This window comes from Lolium rigidum, chromosome 7 (genome assembly GCF_022539505.1).
Source record: "Lolium rigidum isolate FL_2022 chromosome 7, APGP_CSIRO_Lrig_0.1, whole genome shotgun sequence".
In the NCBI taxonomy this organism is placed as follows: domain Eukaryota; kingdom Viridiplantae; phylum Streptophyta; class Magnoliopsida; order Poales; family Poaceae; genus Lolium; species Lolium rigidum.
Window position 1 is genome coordinate 53,303,418 of NC_061514.1, and position 27,507 is coordinate 53,330,924.

General features: G+C 48.6%; 1 protein-coding gene and 1 pseudogene across 2 annotated transcripts; both read right to left on the reverse strand.

Moving 5' to 3' along the window:
- Positions 1-10,703: 10,703 nt before the first annotated feature.
- Positions 10,704-11,298, reverse strand: LOC124671360 (annotated as a pseudogene).
- A 6,697-nt stretch (positions 11,299-17,995) lies between these two features.
- On the reverse strand, positions 17,996-19,956 carry LOC124674714 (36.4 kDa proline-rich protein-like). Of its 2 annotated transcripts, XM_047210761.1 has the most exons (2): positions 19,737-19,956; positions 17,996-19,397 (listed from the first exon to the last, which is right to left on the reverse strand). In XM_047210761.1, exons 1-2 carry the CDS (start codon positions 19,903-19,905, stop codon positions 18,187-18,189), a joined length of 1,380 nt encoding a protein of 459 aa, XP_047066717.1. In that variant the 5' UTR covers positions 19,906-19,956; the 3' UTR covers positions 17,996-18,186. The 2 variants fall into 2 exon arrangements, with proteins under 2 accessions (XP_047066717.1, XP_047066716.1); XM_047210760.1 differs by having other exon boundaries at positions 17,996-19,956.
- Positions 19,957-27,507: the final 7,551 nt, after the last annotated feature.

The following is a 27,507-nucleotide window of genomic DNA, read 5'->3' on the forward strand; positions in this document are numbered from 1 at the left end:
CCCGACCAGGTAAGCCTGGTAAGTCTTTTTCTCCTCTTTTCTTTTTCTGTTTGATTTTCTGTTTTAAATTTCCTATTTGAATTTCATAATTGAATTATGTTTATTCTTGCAGATCTTTCATTTGTGAGTTTCATTAAGATCTGGTGCAATGATTATTACACCACTATTTCGTTTGAAACAATTATTTTGTATTGGATTATCTTGCATATTGTTGGCTTATTCAAAATAGCAATTAAACATGAATTATGCTCTCACTTCGATTTCCTTTTTATTATGAATTCCCTTTAATTTATGAATGTAAGAGTTGATACTTTCTTCTCAAGGTATTTCTGAAGTTGTTGTTATATCTTAGTTCCTATTTGTCTAATTAATCACTTGCATGTTATTTTATGTGAGCAATTTCTATTAAGGTTTTGTAGGTTTGTTGATAACCCATATTAAAATTAACATTAGTGTTATGGTCTATTAACACTTTGAAATACCTAGAGTAGATATTACTCTCCTCAAGGTTGGGTCTTAATTAAATAGATAAGTGGTTGATAATGACACTTATGGTTTTAATTATAAGATGTATCACAATGGTTTTTCTCAGGTTTAATAATTGAAGCATAAGACTTTATTAATATGCCACACTAGGGTTCTAGTGGTATTTACCTAATGTCCATTGATTTAATTCTTAATTATGGTCTAGGTTTATAGGGTAATCACCATAGTGATACCATAACTAGGGTTGAGATATAATTTTAGTTTGTATGAATGAGGTGACCCATATTGTATTGGCTAAAGTTTAATCTCCCTATCTATGATAAGGTTACTTGCTTAATACCTTATGTGCTTATCTAATTACTAAGAATTTGAGAATTGGTTTTATCTTCTACCAATTAACTTCTATTATTTTCCCCAACTTATCATTAAAGTAACTAGAATGATTATGGTTCTTTTTATAGTTAACTTTGGTCACATTGAGGTATGGTTTCTCACTACATAAAGTATAGTGTTTAACTCTAAGGTGCTCTTGGGTTCCTTAATTTAGGAAACATAGATATGGTAGGTTTCTAATTGTGATCACCTGGTGGTTCACAAGTAAAGGTTAGGATATAAGTCTAGGGTTGCTTTACTAATGATCTCCCCATAATTTTATGTGGTGGATGATATTTGTTTATCCTATCAGGGTTTAACTTATCCTCACATATCTCCAAAGCATGATCATACATTATATATGATCATCTTGTTCTTAATATCTTTACTTCAAATTCTTAGGGTTTATGATCATTACACACTTTATAATGATCAAGGTTGGACTTCCTAGAATATCCCTCCTTGAATGGGTTTCTCACTCTCAAGATCAAGTGTTGTCTTGATCAAGTAAATATATACTTTCTTTTATAATTTATTGAATGGGCATGGTTATGGTTGTCTCAATTATCTTGAGTATAAAACCATGGTTTGAGCTTTTCTTATTTAAGAATGGTTATTCTAGGGTTTATGGGGTACTCCTAATATTTATTTAGGTTTCTGAGCCAAAGATTCAGTTGTCTATCTTAGTTGGTTTATTCCACTCCATATTTCACTAAATCATGGATATAGTCTTATTCCATTTGGTATTTGGGTGATCTCACTACTTCAAGGTGGAATGGTTTACCTAATACTTTAATTCAAAGTTTAACATTGATTCTTAAATAGGTAAAGCTAGAATTAGTCTGATTGATCTCTCCTCATTTGGGAAGGACTTGAATAATACTCTAGGGTTCCTCTTGAAGATGATAATTTGAATACTTGGATGTATATCCAAGGTTTAGCTCAAGGTTTGTTATTGCTTTTCTAATAATTATAATAGAACTCTCACCTCTCTAGGTTTGATGAGTATTAATTATATGGAATAGAGAAATGTATTTCTAGAGTTGATCTTCTTGTCATGATTCCATGTTTTAAGTGGAATCAATACCATAAGGTGTATGGTAGGATCATGGATTAGTTTTAAGATATGGAAAAGATAAGTGAAGAATGGGTTCTCCATTTATTGTTACTTGATTTCCAATTGAATAGATGTTCATATGTTATGGCAAGGAATACTATATTATGATCTTTAATAAGACCAAGTAGTTGATCCTTGATTAATATGTTCTTGTGTTGGTTTTAATTCCCTTTGATCTAACCCCTTAGATCAAATCATCTTTTCCCAAAACAAAGTTTTGGCAAAGTCACATTGAGGTTTATAGCGCTTGACTTGATGAGCTACTTCAATTCCACCAAGGTCAGGTGAAACTTCGCTATCGTGTATCGTTTTATTTTAAAGCGCGAAAATTCCCCAGATTTTCTATGCATGAATGCAATGCACACATCTGTTTCCTCTATTTTTGTAACCCCAATACCTGGGATATTACAGCCTCCTCCTCGTCCTCCTCCTCCTTCACCTTCGGCTTCGGGGCAAGGAGGGTCCTGCCATCGGAACTCGCGTGCGCGTCTCTGCCGCTGCCGCTGCCGCGCCGGTTCGCAGATTATGATTCGCCACTTACTAAGGTCAATTGCATTGACACGGAAGTTTAAACCGCGCCGAAGCGCGAGGTGAATGAGTACATGACACCGCTCCCAAATCGGAGACGCGGCAGCGGCGGCGGAATCACAATCCGCGAACTGGCGCGGCAGCAGCAGAGACGCGTGGGTTCCAGCGACAGGATCCTCATGGTCCCGCGGAATCACAAAATGGTTGGATTTTAAAAATATGTAATTTTTTAAAATATTCTGATTTTAAAAATTAAAAATAAACATAAAAAGGAAAATCTAAAACGAAAAAAAATGGCATTGGGCCGGTCCAAACCGACGATGCAGTAGCCCGAGAGGAATTGCCCGCGTAACAGTAAGACTGACTAACGGATTGACCATCAAGCTGCTTAATTACTTTTATGTGTTGTGTGCAAAGAATTAAGCAAAATATGGTGTTCCTTGCAACAACAAACCATTGTTGTGGTTCTTTGCAAAAGAAGCACCAACAAGTGGTGTGATCTGCTATTTCCTCCCTGGGAGGCTGCCTGGAACGATGGGAACCTGCTTTGTCATATCCGCATGCGTCTCTGCAGTATCGTTGACATACATGATACATGAATGGATTACAAATAGTGTGAATGTGATGCCTCGTCGGCCGGCCACCAGAGCCAACAATTTGCTAGAGTAGTATGCATTTTCTCCATTTTGGCCCCCCTTTTCCCCATTTCATTTATAATTTAACCATTTTGAATAGAAAGCAATAATGTAGTTTACAATCAAACAAGTTTAAATAGTTCTCAAGCAAATAAACAACATAGTTCACAAGTAAACAAAAAAAAATAAAAAGAGAGGAGATGACTAGTTGTTTCCTATGTATGCTCAATCAAATCCATTTCGAGTTGATAGTGTTCCGAGATCACGGATCTCCTGACTCATACGGAGGAGCTGTTCAAAACGATGCTGCCCCAGACACTGACTCAACTAATTCATCCCCTGACATTGCTAGCCTTGGTCAAAAGAGCTATTATTATGCTTCTCCTCAACAACCATGTTATGCATGATCATACACATGGTCTCATGACTCCAGAGGTGAACGTGCGCTTTCCACGCAAATTCCCAACCAAATTTTAAGCTGGAAGTCGTCACAGACTAATCCGCTGTGCTCGATTCGTTTAGATGACAGCGTTGGACCATGTTTAGAACCCTACTAGAAATGTCCTCATGCCCGGGAAGTATTTAAGTCGGCCCGCTAGGAATGTCCTTCTTTTCTCTGTGAGTCTATCACACCTGCTTAGAACCCTACTACAGTGTGTGCCACTCAAACCTGGCCTGCGTGTATGCATGGCATGCACATGCACTGCATCGGCAAGCCATCCCTGAAGGGGTAAGCGAATGCATGTCGATGGAGACAGAGGCGGCCGGTGATCAGCTGCACGCGCGTACGTATATTGTGCATGCGTGCGTGCCAGTTTGTGCAGCATACATTGAACAGAGTTAGCGCGCGTATCGAGACTCGAGAGAGACCACTGCAACCCTGTTCATTGCTGACCCAAACAGTAGTCTGTCAATCCCACCGCCTATTTGCTGCCTTCGGCGGCAACTCTTAGCGTGCACCCACCAGAGATTGACTATGGGCTGAGCCCATATAAGCTTCAAAACGAGAGCTTGGCCCAACCTGGTCTGTGGTCTTTTTTGTTCCGCTCGCCTTTTTACTATTTTGCTCTGCTCAAAAACGGGGTTTTGTTGTTTAAAAAAAATGGTGAAATAAACAAAGTTTGGGAACTAAAAAAAGTAGTACACTTTTTTCTATTAATTTTCTTGAATTAAAAAGCAAGGATTTTAAAAAAGTATGCGAATTGAAAATTGGTCTACGAATTTTATAAAATTTTCATGAGTTCACAAAAAAATTCACAGCCTAACAAAAATGACGGATCTAAAAAAACATGAATTTTAAAAAAATGCTCACGATTTCAAAAATTCCTATAAATCTGAATAGTGTTCGTGTCACAAAATTCGAAGAAACATTCGTGGATTAAAAAATGTTAACGAATTTGAAATGTTCATGAATTTTAAAATTACCATGTTTAAAAAAAAGGTATTCGTGAATATTTTTTTTTTCAAATCTTTTAAGAAGATGTTAAAAATGTTTATGGATTTAAGAGAGAAATAAGGGAGAGGGAAAAAATACCAAGAAAGAAGCCAGAAAACCAACCAGGTACTAAAAAAAAGTTCACAATGGCCAGGAACCTTGAGCAAATCTGGACTGCAGTGGTTGTGTACATGTGCATCTAGAGCTGGAACTAAAACTCGAACCTTACGAGCTACACGCTTTGAACTCGGTGTTAACCATCCCTCCTACACGGGTTCCAAAATCGGCAAAAAGAGTCTAGCATACACATCTATAATTAGAATAAATCTAGAACCAAACATAGAAAAATTAGCTCCTCAAGAGTCCATCCAAGAATAGTATTGATAGTGGTCGATCAACCGTCCCTCCTACATGGTCTTGTAGGAAGCCTGAGGGCATCTGCACTTGGCCACCCCATTTTCCTCAATTTCCATATATGAATGAAAATAGTGCCAACTAAATTAAATATAATAACTAATAAATTACGAGTAATTTTCCACTCCAATGACACATACTTCATACACCAAAGTACCAAAGGGATCTCAATTGACACAAAGTTCATGCATAGACACATAAAAAAGATAAATATGGGAGATCACGAATTGTGTTTTTGGATACTCTTTTGCTTCTTCTCGAACCAAGCCCTTTGAAATGGGTCCATGATGCTTAAGTCGGTGATGATGATCTGCTTCTCCTCAGCGAGCAACACGGCCACTACTTCACTTTGCTTGATCTCAATTTTCTTGGCTCTTGACCATCAAGCTTCCTTTCTTGTACCTTAAGGGTGTTTTTTTTGCGAAAGAACTTGTATTACTCAAAGATACCAGAGATTACAATCGGTATGACATATGCACATTAAACCTTCTGGACCGGAGGATAGCCATAATGTCGCACAGGCTTGGGTTCTAGCATAATTAGCCAAGAAGTGGCTACTATTGTTCTGACACCTTAACACACAATTAACATAGGTTTGACGAACCTTCAATAAGGTTTTTATCTCTTCAACGGGAGAGATGTAGACAAAGCGATCAACGTCATTATTTTTTAGCATCGATTATAGTTCCAAACAATCCGTCTCAATTATCAGGGGATAATTGCACCAGTGCAAGGCAAGCGCCAATCCTTCCTGGAGTGCAGAAACTTCAGTGCCTAGGGCATCCCTACTGATGGCTGTGAAATACGCCATTTTTCTCACGTTTAAACCCTTAGCTAAGTCAAGAAATTGACTAAGTTTACCTCTCAACTTGCCACTAATGACTAATTAATGCAAATATGTGCAATCACTTCTATTTTTGGATGTTGTGCAGGAAATCACGTCATAATGATAGATGGACCTGCAATTACTGAAGAAAATCGTGTCAGGAGCATGGCAAAGTTGACTACGCTCGAAGAGGCGGTTCCAGGGGCTTTAACGGGCATCGGTACGGGCAAGCCCCGCTCGTACCGTGTGCCGCTGCATTCCCGAGGTCAAACCCTATAAGTTTCGTGAAGGGACCGACGCCAAACAGAGAGCCATTCGTCGCCAAACAGAGCTGCCATCCACCAGATTCATCTGCACCACACCAAAGGAGATCCACCACCATAGTCCATCCATCCCATGTCCCATCTCCTCCATATCTATAGCCATCACCATTGTAGTAGAGATCTTCTTGAGAATTGGCGATCATTGTAAGAATATTGTGATTTCAATCTAAGTATTTTGCACAATGATTTATATCTTTGTATTTGATCTTGATATTACGTGTGAGTAGTCCTCACGGGCTACGGTTTGGGGTGAATCCTCGCAACGTTTATGTGCATCTAATCTTATTATATGTGAAAAGATTGAATATGAGTTTTTCAATCTGATATCTTTGTCTCTTTGCCTCGTCTCGGTGATCTGCAGGTACCCATATCATTCGATTCGATCAAGGGAAGAGGTGGGATGAGTGGAGAGCGGCGTGCTACCGCGAAACCTCAGTGAAAGAAAGGGAAAAGTAACGGTTCATGCTTAATGGCCCATTCGGGATTATGGCACAATCATCTGGCTTAAGGCTTTGGTTTGTACTCATTTACTCAATAACTATTGTTACTTGCAGCTATGAGGATAGTGGTTGGACCAAAAGGCTCTTGTCACCTCTGGCTTTAGGGGCAATAGTATTTACGGATGTACTACTCACAAATCTCTTATCTCTATTTTATTTGTTACACATAATTTATATGTATGTATGCATAGTTGCAAGAGAAACCTTAACCCTGGCTTATTTCCATCATTAAACAGAACCCCCTAAAAAGTAACTAGATAGGTCTGGTAAACTGAAGATAAAATACACTAGCAAATCTTGTAGACGTTTTCTTTATACCATTTTAGCGGTGTTTCCCAAGCTTCTAGGGAAAATCTTATCATACTACAATCCGTAATCCGGATCGAAGGTATCGCCTACAGTTTACCAGTTGGCGGCATGAGGAGAAAATAATAGCTCCATCATGATCACGACCTATGAACCAGCTCCCGCATTTCCATCCGAGAATGAGCCATCTATATTCAGTTTACACCATCCGATAGGGCGCGATGTCCATTTCTGGGTAGGAGTATTCCTATGTACAGTCAATCGCATGGATTCTAGCTTCATCTCTGTCTAGAATGAATTTTCCCTTGGCAATGTCTTTATCCGGGTGGTGTTTGATTTGCACCAGAAATTTCCAATAGCTAACAAGAAAACGTCTCGATGCATCGGCTGTAGGTGGCGTTTTCCCATGGACTATCTCATTGCGTACATCCCAGATACGCCATAGTGTCATGATCGTCATTCCTATGCTCTCCTCCAATAGTATGCATAGCAGGTTTAGGAGCTAGCCTGAACCAGTATTCACAATGGTGTTTAACTCTGGAATGTTCCATACCTCAGACATATCAAGCCATAGCTTAGCAATATTGCATCTGATAAAAGGGTGGAAGTTATCTTCAGTCTCCATACCACACAAAGGGCAACAGCCGAATATCTCCAGCGCACGCTTGCATTTGCTTTGCCATGTTGGTAGAGAGTTCGTGGCCAGGCACCAAGAAAAATGTTGCATCTTCGGTGGAGTGATAGATTTCCAAACAAGATCCCATATCTTCCTTCTTCCATCTGGGGCAGAGCTAGACGATGTAGTAGATGAACGCCACAACTCATCGATCGCTAGGCCATATGCACCTTGTATAGTAAAGAGGCCATGCTTCTCTGGCACCCATGAAAGATGGTCAGAATTCAGTCGGGAGTTGATGGTAGAATTTTCATGATCTCAGCTACATCCCCTCGAACAAAGTACTGGTTCAATAAATCAGTTTTCCACGTACCATGTTGGTCTAGTAACTCTGAGACAAATCGAAGTCTGCATCTCCCCTTTGGCGATACCAATTTGAACGAAAAGGGTCTCAGAATCCATGAGTCCCTCCAAATATGGATGCTTTGGCCATTGCCCACTCTCCATATCAATCCTTTCTTCATGAGCTCTAGACCATAAGAAATTGCTTGTCAAGTTGACGATACATTCCCACTAAAAACCGTGTCCTCTAATTTCCCATTAGGATATTGTACCGCAAGAAAGTTTAGCATTTCATCCTCTTTCTCCCAACATTTACTCTCATGCCTCTTGGAATTTGACACCTCTTTCTCAACGATCAAACCCTGTGATGTATCATGCAATGTAAGTGTTGAAGCATCACACTTTGGATCATGCCTAGATTATTTATGGCCCCTTTTGGCCGAACCACATGGTGCTTGGGCCATCTTCTTCAAGATCAATGACCGATGAATAACTGAAACTTTTCTTTGAGAGATCATTACATTTTTTGAAAGAATCATAGAGAGTTAGTCACTTGGGACAATCTTTGAATGCCCTCCAACAATGATTCAATGTGAACAGGGTTTATTCTCATAGTGCTCCTTGAAGTTATCCAAATCTTGGAGCACCTCTACATGTAGATGAAAATCGAGATAGAGTCACATATGCAAGGTATATTTACATATTCAGAATATAAGAGTTTGTACAAAGTCTTGCACGCCGATGCAACTCACGAGCCAGTTCACAACTTGTTGCACTCCGCTTGGATAAATGACCACCTCTTTTGAAGGGAGCTATCATTCCGATCATTTCCAAAATTGTAGGGCTTGAATTTGCTACGCTCATAAAAATATTATGTGACTCTCTTCCAATATGGTCCTCCTTGTTGCTCAGGGTAAATTGGATCTTGTTGCCCTCAATTTTTTTAGGATCTTGTCAAGCTTCCATCCAAGAATCACAAATCAAATTATCCTCTATGTCCATGTATTCTATTCTCTGTGTTATGGCTTGTCAGGTGAGCTCGTTGCTCCATCAATAGAGAATCCATCTTGTTGAGTCTCTTCTTGATCATCCATAGACCGTCTCTCATTAATGTCCTTCATGGCAATCACCATCATCATAGCAGGACTATGCATAATTACACATTACATGCCAATTTAACCCTAACCATTTCGACGAACTGTTGGGGGGCTCGGGGATGTTACCAGAGGAGATCACTCATGGAGCCTTGCTAGGCACTGCAAGTGAGTCTCTGGCCACAGGGGTACGGTTGAGGTCAAGACAAGGAGACACATGGACGCTCGGCATGGACGAGAACTCCAACAACGTGTCGCGGGAACCACTGAGCTAGGACAATGCGAGTATGAGATGAACCTGCAAGGCTACGACGCAGATGAGAGAGCTGGTGACCGGGGTCGAAGAGGTGGCCGGCCACTCGCAGGCAAGGCCGAGCTCGCTGCCGCGACCAACTAGGAGACTCCAATGATGTCGGCATGTCGGTGATCGCTTTCGGTTTGAGTATGCGAACAACGTGGGCGGCATCAACGTTTGCATGGGCCTGAAGGGTAGCGACATATTTGGCTTCGACCACCCGGGAGGTGGCGGCTTCAACTTTGGCTACCCAACATTGGCCATGTCTCTCCGTCTAACACGCTTCGTGTTCTCAAGAGCTCGTTGCACCGACGTGAGCTCTTTCTTCGACTTGAGCAGGCCCGAGGTGACGTGGGTCAGTGGGTGGAGGTGGTGGCGCGCGCGTCCTTCACCGCTCGCTAGGACATGGACGGTTGGGCTGGCTAGCTTCGTATGTAAATGGAGGGAGAAGGTCTGGGGTTGTGCCACTGTCAGGAGGTCCCGGTGAGGACAAGGGGATGGGGCACGCAGATGTGGACAATAATGTTCGCGTGGCTGTCTGTGTTGTATGTTTGCGATGCACCATTGATTGTGCCCCTGTCCGTGCGCCCTAGTCCATTTGGGTGGCCCGATGGAGATGGCGGAAAGTCATTTCTAACGGCACCGGTTCCTACCGGACAGCTATCCACCCTCCATTTTCTCGCGATTCGTGTTAGTACCCTTCTCCATATTTAGTGTGTATCATCTTCATATGTCATATATTTGGTATCCAAATAAAAATTTAACAAAATCTCGTAATATCTTTAATATAAATTAGGATTCACTGTAATTTAAATGAAATATAACTAAATGAATTCGAATACGTTTGAAATATATGTATAATATCGCTGAAATAACAAGATTTGACTACAATTTCACACATATCTAATAAATATCATATATATACCATATCAAAGCAAAATAGATACCAAACTAAAAAAATATTTGCACGAATGGCGAGGCTACTACCGGTCAGATTGAGACCGGTAGGAACCGGTGCGTTAGAAAATCCGCGTCCATGGAGATGGCCTGTGTCCAGAAATAAAAACGACAAGTTCCTCTTAAGCAAGCTCCGTGATGCCTTTTTTATTCTGTATTAATTCTCCAACACAAAGACAAGACTGTATACATGTGAAATTTCATATACATTACAGACATTTTATTCATAATTATCAGAAAAAAAACACTACAAACGGATCGAAGAGACCAAAACTCACACGTACGTACACGTACGATTACTAAGAGTACTACACAATTGCACAATATTAATGCATGCATGCATTTTTCCACAGCTCCACGCCACAAGTGTCTGCCGCAAGACACACTAATGTACTTACACACTGACGAGAATTACTGACGAGAATTTGTATCGATGCATCGTATTCGATCAGATTGCAGGTTTGCCGATAGTTCTCGACGGTGGAGCTTGATTAGCTAGGGCATTGGAAGTCGTCGGGAACGTTCTTGCCGCACTGGTTGACGAGCACCTCAATGGCGACGGGTAGCACGAGGCTGATGTCGAGCGCCTTGACCTTGATGGTGGTGCAGAGGCATAGCGCCGCGTCGAGGTCGGCCACACCGGACAGCAGAGGGCAGAAGGTGTCGCTGGCGCTGCTCCCGAGCACCGCATGCACTAGCCCGTTGAGCATGTCCACGCAGGACAGCAGCTTCAGCGTGTCCACGGGGCACTGGCCCGACGGAGACGACGGCGGTGGGGTCACTGGGGTTGGCGTCGCCGGAGTCAGCGTCGGCGTCGGAGTTACTGGACTCGGTGTCGGAGTGACAGGGGAAGGAGTCGGAGGGCTCGGCGTAGGAGTGACAGGGGGCGGTGTAGGAGTCACAGGGGTCGGTGTTGGCGGAGTGACATGGCTTGGCGTTGGCGTCGCCGGGCACTAAAAATCCTCGGGCACGTTCTTGCCGCACTGGTTGACGAGCACCGAGATGGCGACGGGGAGCACGAGGCTGATGTCGAGCACCTGGGCCTTGTCCATCCTCGGAGAGGTCCTGGGGCTTGGGCTTGGATGCCTTATTCTTGAGGGGTGGCCCTTCCCGTTCCGCCACCAGGACCGCAGTTGACGTGCGCGGTGTGGCCGCCAGGTAGAGTAGCAGAGGCTCGCAGGTTCGTGGCGTCACCATGACCGGGGGACTGGTGAGGTACCGCTTGAGTGCCGCGAATGCCTCGTCTACTTCTGGGGTCCACTTGAAGTCGCATGTCTTCTTCATGAGTTTGAAGAAAGGCAGGGCTTTCTCACCGAGGTGAGCGATGAAGCGTCCGAGTGCCACGAGGCACCCCGTGAGGCGCTGAATGTCCTTGAGCTTCCACGGCGGCTTCATCTCCTCGATGGCACAGATCTTAATCGGGGTTAGACTCAATGCCGCGGTGCGACACGAGGAAACCCAGGAGCTTACCCGAAGGTACGCCGAAGACGCACTTGGCGGAGTTGAGCTTGATGTTGACTTTGCGGAGGTTGGTGAAGGTCTCGCGAAGGTCCTCTATGAGAGTGTCCCCCTTGCGAGTCTTGACTACGATGTCGTCTACGTAGGCCTCTACGTTCCGGCCCATCTGCTCACCGAGAGCGATGCGCATCAACCTCTGGAAGGTGGCTCCGACATTCTTGAGGCCGAAGGGCATGCCAGTGTAGCAGTAGATGCTGCATGGGGTGGTGAACGATGTCTTCTCGGCATCCTCCTTGGCCATCTTGATCTAATGATAGCCTGAAAAGGCATCTAGAAATCATAGGAGATCGCACCCGGCGGTGGAGTCGACGATCTCGTCGATGCGCGGTAGCGGATATGGATCCTTGGGGCAGGCCTTGTTGAGGCCTGTGAAGTTGATGCAGAGGCATCCTCCTCCCGCTGGCTTGGGCACAACGACAAGGTTGTCCAGCCACTCAGCGTGAGCAACGGACTCGATGAGCTGGGCCTTCTTAAGCTTCTCCACCTCCTCGATGATGAATTGCTGCTTCTATGGCGCTTGACGCCAAACCTTCTGCTTCACCGGGCACGCTCCCGGGAACACTGCTAGGTGGTGCTCAATCACCTTCCTTGGTACACAAGATATATATGACGGTGTTCTTGCGAACATGTCAGAGTTTGCCTGCATGAAGGCGATGAGCGCACTTTCGTATTGTCCGGGAGGTTGGCGCCGATGATGACGGTGAGACCCGAGTCGTTGGAGTCCAGAACCACCTTCTTGGTGGATATCCTCTCCGTCGTGAACTCGGGCTTCCTCTTCCCTGCTGGCGATACCAGCAACTCCTCGGCGAGGGCTGCCACGAATGCCGGAGAGATGACCTCGCGGAGGGTTGAGTCGGGAGCTGACTCTTCTCCGTCATGCAAGCCCCCGTGCTTCTGCGTATCTCCATCACCAGCGGGGAACGTTGTGGCAGCGGTCTTGAATGCGCACTCTAGGGTGAGTGCGGCGTCTAGCTCGTCACAGTGGATGTGATGATGTCACCTCCAGCCTCCGGCATTTTGACGACATTGTAGGCGCGATTGGTTGCCGCCATGCACTGCGACATGGCGGGGTAGCCGAGGATGGCGTTGTATGTTAGGTTGATGTAGGTGATAACGCGTGAAGCACACGTCCGTTGGGAACCCCAAGAGGAAGGTGTGATGCGTACAGCAGCAAGTTTTCCCTCAGTAAGAAACCAAGGTTATCGAACCAGTAGGAGATGAAGGCCACATGAAGGTTGTTGGTGAAGGAGTGTAGTGCGGCGCAACACCAGGGATTCCGGCGCCAACGTGGAACCTGCACAACACAATCAAAATACTTTGCCCCAACTTAACAGTGAGGTTGTCAATCTCACCGGCTTGCTGTAAACAAAGGATTAAACGTATGGTGTGGAGAATGATGTTTGCTTGTGAAGAACAACAGAGAAAAGAGATTGCACTAGATTGTATTTCAGATATAAAAGAATGGACCGGGGTCCACAGTTCACTAGTGGTGTCTCTCCAATAAGATAAATAGCATGTTGGGTGAACAAATTACAGTTGGGCAATTGACAAATAGAGAGGGCATAACAATGCACATACTACTATGAGATTTACTTAGGGCATTACGACAAAGTACATAGACCGCTATCCAGCATGCATCTATGCCTAGAAAGATTTCTCGCGTTCCCTTAATTCAGGAATAGGTGGCGAAGGCTACTTGGCGAGTATCGGATGGGTGAAAGCCTTATCCATCACCTTTAAGCTCCTTGTCTTTAAATAAAAGCCATCAATAACCTAGATCGGTCTCAATAGCACTGCAGGGCATTTATCTCCCCTACTATATGGGTCTACCCACCTGGGCATTGTCCACTTGACCAACCATCATGGCTATATAATCTATTTTAACAAAGAAGTAAATAACTCGAGTCTTATTGCTCCCGCTTCCTCATCTGCGCTCGTCAAGCCAACTTAGCTTTTTGGGAGGTTAAAGAGGGGTTGAAGCGGACATGTCGAAATGACAGCATCGAAGTCCAATTACTAACAGCAAAGAGAATGTGGCAATACTGGCTGTTCCTGCAGTAGCATGCACAGACAGGTGCATTAATTCTTCTTTTGCTGTGGTGTGATCAGGGGTGTTAATAAGAAAGAATTTCGGATTCCTATTCATGGCTCTCATTACTTCCTCTGCGAAAGCCGTATTTCTATCTTCAGCTAGTCTATTTATCTCAGCAAATCGTTCAGTCAAATTCCCAAATTGATAGAGCGTTTCGGACTAATTGTAAAAATGACAATCGAAAGCCCCCCCCCCCCGGTAGAAAACCAGCTATCGTTTCATATATGCGCTAGGAGATAGTATCCTATCCCCCTCAATCTCAGGAGTAGCTTTCTCTCTCTATCGGTAGTCAAATCAGTACTTTGTCTTTGCCTGTCTCTGTCCATTCCTTCAACACTGATGGACTCGGAGTGGCATAACCCCTTTAATAAGAAGCATAAGACCTAAAGCGAGGAGATAGAATAGAAAGAATGATAGCCAGTTCTTTTAAAGTGGAGTTGAGACTGGCCTGCCTGCGTGGAATCTAAAAAAACAATGCGCCCCCGGGAGTGCCAGTGTGACATTCTATCCGAAATGCATGCATCTCACATTAGTTAGCCATCCATGACCCCGTGTGTGTTTCCCAATTGCTCATCCACGCGGAATCTCGTCTCAATCATCATTTGTCAGGACTTTTCGGGGTAGTTCTTTGGCTTGGACAGGACATTTAGTTCATAGTCCACCTTCGGGTTAGCATCCGCACCCCTTCCAGTATTAAGTTGCAAACAGCAAACAATTACATTAAGTATGGTGCGTAATGTAATCAACACAAATAACCTTAGACAAAACATCGATGTTTTATCCCTAGTGGCAACATCACATCCATAACCTTAGAACTTTTTGTCACTGTCCCAGATTCAATGGAGGCATGAACCCACTATCGAGCATAAATACTCCCTCTTGGAGTCACAAGTATCAACTTGGCCAGAGCCTCTACTAGTAACGGAGAGCATGCAAGATCATTAACAACACATATATGATAGATCAATAATCAACTTGACATAGTATTCCATATTCATCGGATCCCAACAAACACAACATGTAGTATTACAAATAGACGATCTTGATCATGATAGGCAGCTCACAAGATCTAAACATGATAGCACAAGAGGAGAAGACAACCATCTAGCTACTGCTATGGACCCATAGTCCAAGGATGAACTACTCACGCATCAATCCGGAGGCGGGCATGGTGATGTAGAGCCCTCCGGTGATGATTCCCCTCTCCGGCAGGGTGCCGGAGGTGATCCCCTGAATCCCCCGAGATGGGATTGGCGGCGACGGCGTCACAGTATGTTTTCTCGTATCGTGGCTCTCGGTACTAGGGTTTTCGCGACGGAGAGAATAAATAGGCGAAAGGGTAGAGTCGGGAGGCGGCCGAGGGGCTCACCCCATAGGCCGGCGCGCCCCCCCTCCTTGGCCGCGCCGCCTTGTGGTGTGGGGCCACCTTGGCCCCTCTCCGTATCTCCTTCGGTGTTCTGGAAAGCTCCGTGGAAAATAAGACCGTGGGCTTTTGTTTCGTCCAGTTCCGAGAATATTTCCTGTGTAAGATTTCTGAAACCAAAAACAGCAGAAAACAGGAACTGGCGCTTCAGCATCTTGTTAATAGGTTAGTGCCGGAAAATGCATCAAAATGATATAAAGTGTATGTAAAACACGTGAGTATTGTCATAAAACTAGCATGGAACATAAGAAATTATAGATACGTTTGAGACGTATCAGTAGGCGAGGTCGAAGTCCATGTGCTTGGTACGGTAGCTCCCTGGGATGCCGAATGTGACGGGGAGCCGCACTTGCTCGATCGGTGTGGTGGAACCGTCCGTGACCCCAGAGAACGGCTTCGTAGCTCTCAGGCGGTCGCGGGGCACGCACATCTTGTCGAAGGCTTCGATAGAGAGAACGTTCAGGCCCGCACCGCCGTCCATGAGAGTCCGGAAGACCGAGGAGCCGCAGATGATGGGGGAGCAATCCATAGGAAGCATCCCCCACTAGGTCGGTGGTCCTAGGATGATCCCGAAGACCAAGGAGATGGCCTGCTGCGACCACTTGAGACGTGGTGCGCATCCAGCAGGCACCGCGGCAGTGACCGCTCGGGGGTGTTGCCACAGGTGCCCAACGGGCCCTAAAGCACTTGGCACACCGAGGAGGCAAGCAATGTTGCGGGGAGCGGCGGGGGCCGCTTCGTCCCGGTTGGCGTACTCATTGGCCAGCGAGAAGAGTATTCCCGTCGTGATTCCGCCCACGGGTAATGAGTCGAGGGCGTCACGCAGCCGGATGTGGTTGAGCCTCGCCATGAAGGCGTTGCAAAGGTGGATGTCGGGGAGCCCGGGGATCCGTCGAGCAACTGACTTGAAACGTGGGACATAGGAACAGAGCCTCTCGCCGCGGCGCTAACGCATAGCGTGGAGGGTCCGTAGGGTGGCTAGGCTTTCACGGACACCTTGCGGAGCGGCCCCTCGAAGGGCGCGTCCATTGTGGCGTCTGGATGACCCAGCCCCTGCCGCGCCCGTTGATTGTTTCGACTGCGGGGCGCGTCCCCGTGAAGGGCCCACCCGATGTAGCCAGCACAGAGGTGCGGCACTAGTGGCTCGGGCTCCTGGCCGAGGAGTAGAGCCGGTGGCGGTGCAGGCGCGTCGTCGGCGCCAGCCATGGGTGCTCCGGCCAGGGTGCGCATAAGCCCGTCGATGTAGGAGAGCCACTGGTCGAAGCTGGTGCCGAGGAGGCGTGTGCGCAGGAGCTCCGTCGCCACCAAGAGCGCATCCCCCGGCACGAGGTCGCAGTGTGGCGAGCGCCCGTCGCGACTGACCATGTTGATGAAGGTGTCGGAGAGGAACATTGGCGTGCTTGAGTCCCCTACCTGGCGTGCCAAATGCCGGAGATTCGTGTCCTCGAAGGAACACGGGTTTCATCGAACCGGAGAGGTTCGAACACTAGGGACTCAGGAGCACGTCGACGCCTTCCCGACGGTGGCACTACAGAGATGAACATGGCAGTTACCCAGGTTCAGGGCCCTCGGAGAGGTAAAACCCCTACTTCCTGCTTTGATGGTTGTATTGCAGGTCTCTGTGGAGAAGATGACCGTATATAAGTTCTGGGGTTTGAGATCGCTAAGGATCGACCCCTTCTACACTAGGAGGTCTAGCCTTTATATAGTGGGCTGGTCCTCTTCCCTCAAATATCTTGAGCGGGAAGGGTTCCCACAATCCCCACGACGAGGGCGGGAGGCGCCCTCGCGCTTTATAGATAAACTCGGTCCATGGTGGATTAACGCATTGGTCCATGGCAGGTGTTGAGGTTGCTGATGATGCCTCTTGCGGCCGCTTGTGCCGTCCACCCGTCCTTGCACCAAAGTGGCAAGGACAGGGTCTTGGCGCTCCAGCCCTCATCGAGCCCGCTTTAGCACCAAAGTGGCGAAGGCATCTCGCCTCCTCGGGATGGAGCTTTTGAGCTCAGCCATGACGTGCGCGACGCCTGTCCGTCTTGTCTTGTAGCTTTTGGAGCCCGCTCCTCCTATCCTTGTTGCAGGTTTTGTGAAGGTGGCATCCGATGGTCCTTTGGTTGATCTTATCGTCTCCAAAGTGACTCTCTGACTCGGAGGGGCCGGTGGCTCGGGGACATCCGCGAGGGAGTTCCTCCCCGAGCCTGTCTTCTGCTCCAGTTGCGTGTCTCCATGAGGGTTTTACGCCTCGTGAAGCCTCACTCGGGAGTAGCCTACCCGAGCGATTGCTTCCGAATAGCCACTATGGGTCTATGACATTCTAGTTGCCAGGGGTCCCACAGATTCAAACCCAGGTTACGGGATAGCCAACTCAAGATAACCATCTAACCTCTAGTCAGTACCCATCCGTGGGTGAAGTGAAATCCAACCTTAGACTGGAGCTCAAGAACCTCAGACGGGTGAGTGAAATACACTCCGTACTGAAATCTAGAGGAGAGCCTGAGATACGAATTCCTGAACCCATTTTTTCTCTTTCAAAATGTCACTCTAATCTGCACCATGAGAACATAACGATTATTCCGAAATGTGAGTTTTTTGTTGGATAGTTAGCTCAGCTTTTTTAAAAGGCTTACATTTTGAAACGAAGGGAAAACATGATCCATGATGGCCTTTTACTTCCCCAACAAGAAAAGAAGACATGCATGCGTGTGAAAACCTCATATACCTTTCATTACAAACATTTTATTCATAATTTCTCAAAAGAACACTACAGCCGATCGAAGATCATCACACACAACACAACACAACCCACACGTTACACGATTACTCTCTGATCTGATACACAATGCATGCATGTTCGACCACTTACTGAGAATTTAATTAACCGACGCGTCACAGCAGACGCAGGTGCGCTTAGCTAGGGCACTGGAAGTTGTCGGGCACATTCTTGCCGCACTGGTTGACGAGCAACTCTATGGCGACGGGCAGCACGAGGCTGATGTCGAGCGCCTTGAGCTTGATGGTGGTGCAGAGGCAGAGCGCGGCGTCGAGGTCGGCCACGCCGGACAGTAGAGGGCAGCAGGTGTCGCTGGCGCTGCTACCGAGCACCGCGTGCACTAGCCCGTTGAGCGCGTCCACGCACGTCAGCAGCTTCAGCGTGTCTATGGGGCACTGGCCCGTCTGCGACGACGGGGCCGGTGTTGGGGTCACCGGAGTTGGCGTCGGTGTCGCAGGAGCAGGAGTCGGAATGACAGGGGTCGGCGTCGGGGTCACTGGTGTTGGCGTTGGGGTCACAGGTGCAGGCGTCGGCGTTACAGGGGTCGGCGTAGGACTCACAGGGGTCGGTGTCGGGGTCACAGGGCTTGGTGACGGCGTCCCCGGGCACTGGAAGTTGCCGGGCACGTTCTTGCCGCACTGGTTGACGAGCACCTCTATGGCGATGGGGAGCACAAGGCTGATGTCCAGCGCCTTGACCTTGATGGCAGTGCAGAGGCAGAGCGCGGCGTCGAGGTCGGCCACGCCGGACAACAGAGGGCAGCAGGTGTCGCTGGCGCTGCTGCCGATCACCGCGTGCACCAGCCCGTTGAGCGCGTCCACGCACGTCAGAAGCTTCAGCGTGTCCACGGGGCACTGGCCCGGCGGAGACGACGGCGGTGGGGTCACTGGGGTTGGCGTCGCCGGAGTCGGCGTCGGCGTCGGAGTTACTGGACTCGGTGTCGGAGTGACAGGGGAAGGAGTCGGAGGGCTCGGCGTAGGAGTAACAGGGGACGGTGTCGGAGTGACAGGGGGCGGTGTAGGAGTCACAGGGGTCGGTGTTGGCGGAGTGACAGGGCTTGGCGTTGGCGTCGCCGGGCACTGAAAATCCTCGGGCACGTTCTTGCCGCACTGGTTGACGAGCACCGAGATGGCGACGGGGAGCACGAGGCTGATGTCGAGCGCCTGGGCCTTGATGGTGGTGCAGAGGCACAACGCTGCGTCCACGCCGGCGACGCCAGACAGCAGCGGGCAGCAGGTCTGACTCGGGTTTGCCCCCAAAACCGCGTGCACCAGCCCGTTGAGGGCGTCCACGCACGACAGAAGCTTCAGCGTGTCCACGGGGCACTTTCCCGTCGGCGACGATGGCGGCGGGGTGGGTGGTGTTGGGGTGACAGGAGTCGGAGGTGTTGGTGTCGGAATCACAGGGGTCGGCGGTGTGGGCGTCGGCGTGGGCGTGGGAGTATGCGGCGGTGCAGGCATAGGCGTCGGCGGTGTGGGCGTGGGAGTGTGCGGCGGTGCAGGCGTGGGCGTGGGCGTGGGAGTGTGCGGCGGTGCAGGCATAGGCGTGGGCGGCGTGGGCGTGGGAGTATGCGGCGGCGTGTGCGGTGGCGTGGGCGTGGGAGTGTGTGGCGGCGTGGGCATGGGTGTAGGAGTGTGCGGTGGCTTGGGCGTGGGTGTAGGAGTGTGCGGCGGCCCCGGCTTGGGAGAGTGCGGTGGCGGAGGGCAGGGCACGGACGACGGCGGAGGCTTGAGCTTCCGGGGCGGTGGCGGCGGTGGAGGCTTCGGGGGAGGGCAGGTGGGGCAGGCCGCGGACGGCACGAGCTGCACGACCACGGAGAGCAGCACCACCAGCACAAGCGTCGCAATGCGAGCCATGTCCGATATGATATCTAGCTTGCCTCTTGGGCCTGACCCTTGTTGCTCTTAGCTAGTGTTAGCTGGTGTGAGAGAAGAAGAAGAAAGTGGGCGTGTTTATATAGCCGTAGCCTTACGTACGTGAGGCTGCTGTGGCCGGGGCACGGGGGCAGCGACGGAACAAGGTTATACACGATACGTAGCACCGCGCTAGCTGTCTTTGGTCGACATGGATGAATCCATCCATCGTGATCGTTGCTTCAACGAGCACGAAAGGCGCGCATGGAGGATTTGTCGTTCCGTTGCTGGAATCGCGGGTGAATTATTTAATTAATTATGCAATGCAATGTGGAGTGTCTACGGGAGAAACAGGCGTTGCCGTGCGACCGATCGCACGGCAAAGAGCCTATTTTGCACGGCAAAGGCTTTGCCGTGCGTCGACGCACGGCAACGTCTGCACGACATTGTCCCCGACGGCAAAGACAACATTGCCGTGCGCCTGACCAACTTGCCCGGCAAAGGGCTTTTCCGTGCGCGCGTTGCGTTGCCGTGCGGCAGCCGCTTTGCCGTGCGAGCTATCGTTGCCGTGCATGCGCTTCGTTGCCGTGCGGCTTTTCTTTGCCGTCGCGGCAGATCCTTTGCCGTGCGGCCACCCTTTGCCGTGCGGCAACAATTTGCCGTGCGGCCACACTTTGCCGTGCGGCCACGCCCCACCACGCACGGCAAAACTCCCTCCAGGCACGCCGGAGCAGCATACCAGGTCTACAGGCTTGCGCCACGTGGCGCCTTTGCTGTGTGTATGCACACGGCAAAGTGACCAAATGTCCTTTGCCGTGTGCATACACACGGCAAAGGCCCCTGTTTTTTTCATTTTTTTCTGTTTTTCTTTAATCCCTGCATTTCAAAATTGCATTTCACATATATATAACATATACAACATATATATTCACCATAGCATCACCAAACACATGAACAACACCACAAATACATCGAGCACACATAGTTTATGCATAACAAGTGCAATGTCCACAAATACATCAAGTACAAGTGCAATGTCCACAAATACATCAACACACATCAAGTACAAGTACAATCCATAACAAGTGTAATGTCCACAAATCCATCAAGATCATGCCATCAACCTTATTGTCCTCCTCCGCTTCCGCCGGCCTCATTGTTATTGCCTTGTGAATAATTATCTATAAGGTTGATGGAATGAACATTTGCATTTGCATTTGCATATTGAACACTTGAACAAGTACAAGTAGCGGGTTGGGCACAAGAGGACTCACCGAGGTTCATGCTCCGGATGATGTTCATGTTGTTGACGGTGATAGGTGTCCCCGGGTCCGAGTGGGCGGTGGCGGCATCCACATGGAGTAAGGTGGAGGAGGAAGACTCCCCGGTGGAGAAGACAGAGCCGTCCGGCTCATCAGCCAGCCTCATTTGTGCCTGCTCGCTGCTGCATCATCTCGCTGCTGTCGTTGCATCTGCTGCATCATCCGTGTCTCGCTCGCTGCTGGTACTCCGAATCTGCCGCTCCATGTTCCGTGCGTGCTCCTGTGCCGCTCGCTCCTTCGCTGCCATCTCCTCCTACGTTGTGTTGCCGCGATGTCATTAACATTTCAATGGAAAGCATGTAAAGGAAATGTAGAGACCCGAGGAAGAACATACCCGTAACCGCTCGACGGCTAGATCCGAAGCCCGTGGCCGGGGCTCTACCTCGGGCTGGCCGCTCTTACGACCACGACGGATCCGGCGGAGAGAGGGAACCCTCGCCGGGTCGACGCACCCGTCACCAAACCATAGGCGGCCATGCTTCAAGCCTTCTCCCGCAAGCACCGCGACCTCGGGGTCAAAGTCCTCGGCCTCCGGATTGGCCTCCTCGCCGTACTTCTGCTTGAACTTGGAGACATACGACGTGCACTCGGGTCTCGGATTGCGGGTTAACCCACACGGACCCCGTCTCAGGATCAGGCGTCTTCCTTTGCTTCATCTTCTTTAGCACGGCAAAGACGTTAGGCTTCGCTCCTGTCCTGACTTCCTGCAAAAGAGAACATGTCATTGAGTGAAGTGACACACCCTTGCGGAGTTAACAAATATATAACAAGAATTCAAAGAATGAAGGAACCATTAATTTGCTCACCTCCTTCTGCAGGTGAAGAGAGATGGGGATGCTGCCTTGGATATGCGATCCACCTCGCATCTCTCGCCCGCTTCTTCTTGCCCTCCTCGTGCTTCTTGAGGTACCGGGGGCATGTCCACCACATGACCATCGCACGAAAGCACCTATCGTCGTTGCCGACGTACCGAGGAGGGTTCTACATGCACAAGATAAACCCATTATGGTAAAATAAACTACATGGCGATAAAGAAATCAATAACACATAAATGCAAATACCCGCAAGTACTGCCACGGCCGCATGAGCGTGTCGCGAGCGTCCTCCTTACTCATGTGGACGAAGCGGTCGGCGTGCCGGTCGCGGACGCATTGAATACGTGCCTCGTAGTGCATGCCGGTCACCCTCTTCCTTGCAAGCTGGTGTAGGACATCATCGCACGCATTCTCCTTGCCCTCGGCCCTCTTGAAGAATTTCTGCAACCATGCACATAGGTAAAACAAGGGGCATTAGTGCAATTATTGTGAACCAAGGAGAGTGTATGAATGGTAAGAAGTCAAAAGTCACGTACCCAGAATTTGGCAACAACCAAATCCGCCGCGGTGCCGCGGCCAAGAGGATCTTCCGCGAGGCCGTAGTGCGCCCACCTCCAAGCTACGTCGCAGCCACCAGTAGGGAGATTGACTATCCCAGGGAAATACCATCTAAGTAGGCCCCCAAGGATGTTCGAGTACCCACGTGGCGGTCTCTGCGTCGGGTCTTCAAACTGGAACGAGCTGCACCATCAAACGACAACATCAATATGTATGTGATAATAATTTTGATAATGACAAAATTGCGATAACGAAGTGCCAAAAATTAACATGTACCTCCTTCCATAGGGAACAAGAACAACGTGCTCGTAGCGCCGCGCTCTTCGGCGAGGGGAGCTGTGTTATCCCACGCCGATATGGCTTCCTATCACGTGGCCTCGGCCTCTCCACAGCCTGGAACGTATCGGTAATCCTCCGGCTCACACCACTCTAGGTTTGGATCAGGATCGAACACTAAGTTCCCCAACCCCTCATCCTCCGAGAGGTCCTCCTCGTCCCCCTCCTCCTCCCGGTCCTCCCCACCCACCTCCTCCTCCTCGGTCCTCCCCACCCACCTCCTCCTCCGGGTCCTCCCCACCCCCGTGGTGCTCCCGGTCCTCCTCCTCGTCATCATCATCGGCTGCGGGAGGGGGCTAGGACTAGGAGTGAGTACCCGCGTCGCATTCTTCCTACGCGGCCGCCCGTGGGAGCGACAGGAGGGGGGCTAGGAGGGGGTAGTAGCTCGGCCCCGCCTCGAAGTCCCTACACCTACCAAGTCCTTGAGCTTCTTTTTAAGACCGCCACCCTTTTTTTTGGCGGCATGCTTCAGTCACCTGCAAACACAAATGAAGAGAGTGGTTTATTAGTACGCAATATTGTAAAGAGATAAATATTAGTGAAAGCAACAGAAATATAAGTAGATGAACATTAATGAAAGAAACAAATAATGCAAAAGGATGAACATTAATTAATTAGTGGAAGCAACAAATAGCTACCATAGAGTTCTCTCAAACATAGCACGGAGTTCTTACAAATAACCTAGCTAGACAATCTCTATTACACGGAGTTCTTACAAATAACCTAGCTAGACAATCTCTATTACACGGAGTTATTACAAATAGGCTAGCCTCACAATTACTACTACATAGATCAGTAGCTCCGTGTCGCCATCCGTGATTGGACCGCGTGTCTCCTCATCGTCATCGGGCTCGGCGAACCAATAATCATCAATGAAACCCGGAGGTGGTCCATCTCGCATCGAGGTCAATCCCCGCTTTGAACGCCTCGAGCAAACTCGGGTCTTCCGGGGCACGGACATCCTCGGCTTCATCTTCCGCATTGTCTCCATCCATGCCCGCGTCTTCTTGTTCATCGTCTACGACCATGTCATCGATAGTCGGCAAGCCGATTGTGAAATGGCCGGGGAGCCCTTCTTCCCGATAAAACTCGACACTCCTTGCTGCGGGGTCTACGCGGCGGTAATCGTCCTTGTTTGGCGGGGGCGGCCTATTGCGTGAAGGCACCGTCATCACAACATCCCATCCATGTAGACGTTTTGTCGGGTTTCGCACGCGTACGGGAGATAGAATACTTGAAAGGCCTGGGTTGCCAAGATGTACACATCCTCTCCCTTATAAACGGAGTTCCTTTCAACTTCGACCAACCCAATTTCAGGATCCCGTCTCACCCGACGTGGGTCAAACCAATGGCATTTGAAGACGACGGGATTTAGCCCTTTGTGAAACCCGTAATTCAGCTCGTATATACCCTCGACTCTTCCATAGTAATGGAGCCCATCATCACCTTGACATACCACCCCACTATTTATTGTCTTCGCGTTGGGCCGGCTTGTTGTGTATTGATGGGTCCGGAAGCGATACCCGTTCACGTCATAGGAGTTGAACGCTTCTACGGAATGGTCAAAGCCCCTAGCAATTTTTCTTAGCTCTGACTTCATCTCTTTGTCAGCTCTTGCCTACAAGTTTAGCACAAGAAGTTTAGAACGAGAAATGACCGATAAATGTCGGAAGTGCTAGCTAATTTGGATAGAATAGTACCAAATTACAAAACCAGCTATCGAAACCGAAACCGCCTCCCTTATCGAAAATTTGCTTGGATTCTTCCGGGGTAGGCTCCCCGTGGGTATTCTTCCAATGTATAGCCTTGAATTTCCTATACCGATGAAAAGAGGAAGAGTTAGCCACGAACATACGAGTGAATGTTTGCGAATAATTAAATGGTTCGCACTTACTCGATGTACGGCTTCACTTCGACCATGGTGTTTAAGACATACGAGTGGATCAAGGTCCGCTCATGTAGGTCCGTTCTGTACGGCTTCGAGCCACTTGACTTGCCACCAAGCCCCACGAAGATGCTAAGCTTGGGTACTTCTTCATTGTTGGCGGCATTGTAACGGAGGACCGTGTTGTGCTTTGTGGGAATGTTGGGATCATAGTGCTTAGTGGTGAAGTTTGCCACCTCCACGTTCAGGACTGCCTCGGCCATGGATGCTTCGATCTTGCATTTATTGCCAGTCAATTGACGAAGCTTTTGTGTTTCTCTCTCGGGACCAAACTGCCAACGGCCCCAATTCGGGCCCCCCTTTAAGCACTCCTCCGCGAGGTGCAGGATCATGTGTTGCATCGGATTAAAAACCCTGGAGGAAAGATCTTCTCCGGATCGCAAAGCAACACGGGTGCCTCTTCATCCAGCTTCTCAATCACTTTAGTGTCTAACTCCCTAGCACAAATCGGCGGAAGAAAAAACTCAACCTCGCTAGCACTCGCCAAGTCTTCTCGGGGACATAGCCTCGAATCATCACCGGCATTATCCGCTCAAGCCATATGTGGTAGTCATGACTCTTCGGTCCTTGTACTCGCAGCGTTTCAATGTTCAGGCCCCTCATCCAGTTGGCTGCGAACCCATCGGGGAAAAACAAGGAGTCCTTCATCCATTGGAAGACCTCCCTTTTTTGGGCCTTTGTGAGGCAGAACGGAGCGTGTGGCTTAGTCCAAGTTTTTTTGGCACCATTAGGTGGCTGCATGTTCAACTCCGGCCTATCACACCACATTTCTTGATCAATTCGAGCCTTTATGTTATCCTTCGTCTTCTCAGTGTCCACAATCGTGCTCCAAATGGCTTCACCGATATTCTTCTCGGTGTGCATTACATCAATGTTATGCGGGAGCTCGAGAAACTCAAAGTAAGGGAGCTTCCATAAGCACGGCTTGTGAGTCCATTGGTGTGTCTCCCCATATCCTAAGAAACCATTCCCATCGGGGCTAGGCTGAAGAGCATCTAACTCGGCCTTGATTTCCGTTCCGGTCTTCGGAATTGGCTTCGGGCCACGGACAACACGGCCTTTCTTGAAACTCTTTACATCACTCCCGTATGCATGCCTCCGCTCAAGGAACTGTCGAGCTTCATCAAAGCATGAATACTTGCCTCCCTTGTTTAGCCGAGAAGAAAGTCACGGCCTGTCCGCACTCGTGGGCAAGGCCACTTCCCATGTGTACACCACCCGCAGAACAAAGCACGTGATGGCAGGTCATGCGGGGACGTGTGGTACCACACATACATATCGAAGTACTCCTTCTTTGATGCGTCATATGTTCGGATCCCGCGACCTTCCCAGCCACGAACCAAGTCATCCACCAGCGGTTCCGGTACACATTCATGTTCTTGCCCGGGTATTTGGGCCCCGGGATTATCATCGACACAAACATGTTCTCTGATCTCATGCGAGACGCCGGGGGGAGGTTCATGGGAATAACAAACACCGGCCAACAACCGTATACCTGCAGCCGACATACCATATGGATTGAACCCATCAGTTGATATCGCAACTGCTACGCTCCTCGGGTCACCTGCTTTCAATGGAAATTTCTTCACAAAGTTCTTCCATGCAGTACCATCCGACGGATGTATCATCTTGTCGGTGTATCTGTTTCCTTCCACGGCCCACCTCATCCGCCGGGCAGTATCCTCGGTCATGAAGAGCCGCCGGATCCTCGGTAGAACTGGAAGACAGCGGAGGATATTCTTGGCAACCGTGGTCCGCCTCTTCCGACCATCACCATTGCGGTCTACCTCAAAGTACCTAGAGGAATTGCATTTGATGCAATAATTTGTGTCGGCGTGCTCCTCTCTGAATAGCATGCATCCCTTTGGACAAGCGTGTATCTGCTGAGATGACATCTTAAGGTCACTGAGCAATTTGGTCGAATAGTAGAAGTTTTGCGGCAAGAGGTGCCCTTTCGGCAGAAGGCTGCCTACAATGACCAGAAGTTCATCGAACCCATCTCTGCACAAGTTCCTATGGCACTTCAAGGCCATAAGGCGAGCGATGGCATCTAGTTGGGTAACCTCCGTATTTTCATGTAGAGGTTTCGCGAAGCAAACAGAGCCTCATAATACTCCTTTGTGTTTTCCTCCGGGTCCTCACTTGTCTCCGCATCCCGAGGTGTCTCCACCTCTACATGAGAGCTTTCGGGCACATTACCATTAGCCAAGTTTTCTAAGCACCTATCAAAACCAGAGTGTCATATTCCCCCTAGGTTGAATCTGCCGCACCTCCTTCCTAGCACGTTTCTTTGCCTTTTCTCCATGGTAAGTCCAAATCCTGTAGGACGGTGTGAACCCAAACTTGATCAGGTGCATACTCATAGTTTCCTTGTCCTGTGCCTTTCGGTTAGCGCACTTACTACAAGGGCACCAAACACTTATAGGTCTGCTAGGGATGGCAAACGCCCTATCCACAAACTGCTCGGTCTTTTCTCCCCATTCATCGAGTATAGTCCCACCGACCGATTCTGCCATCGTACATCCAGCCACGATTATCCATCCTCTAATCAAGCAACAAAACAGACGAACATAGCATTTATATATCAAATAGGAAATAAATGCATCATATATTTATTTATTTTACGCGT

Bases quoted from the DNA above. Each gene is read 5' to 3' on its own strand.
- LOC124674714 (XM_047210760.1), bottom strand. From the start codon at position 19,905: ATGGCTCGCATTGCGACGCTTGTGCTGGTGGTGCTGCTCTCCGTGGTC.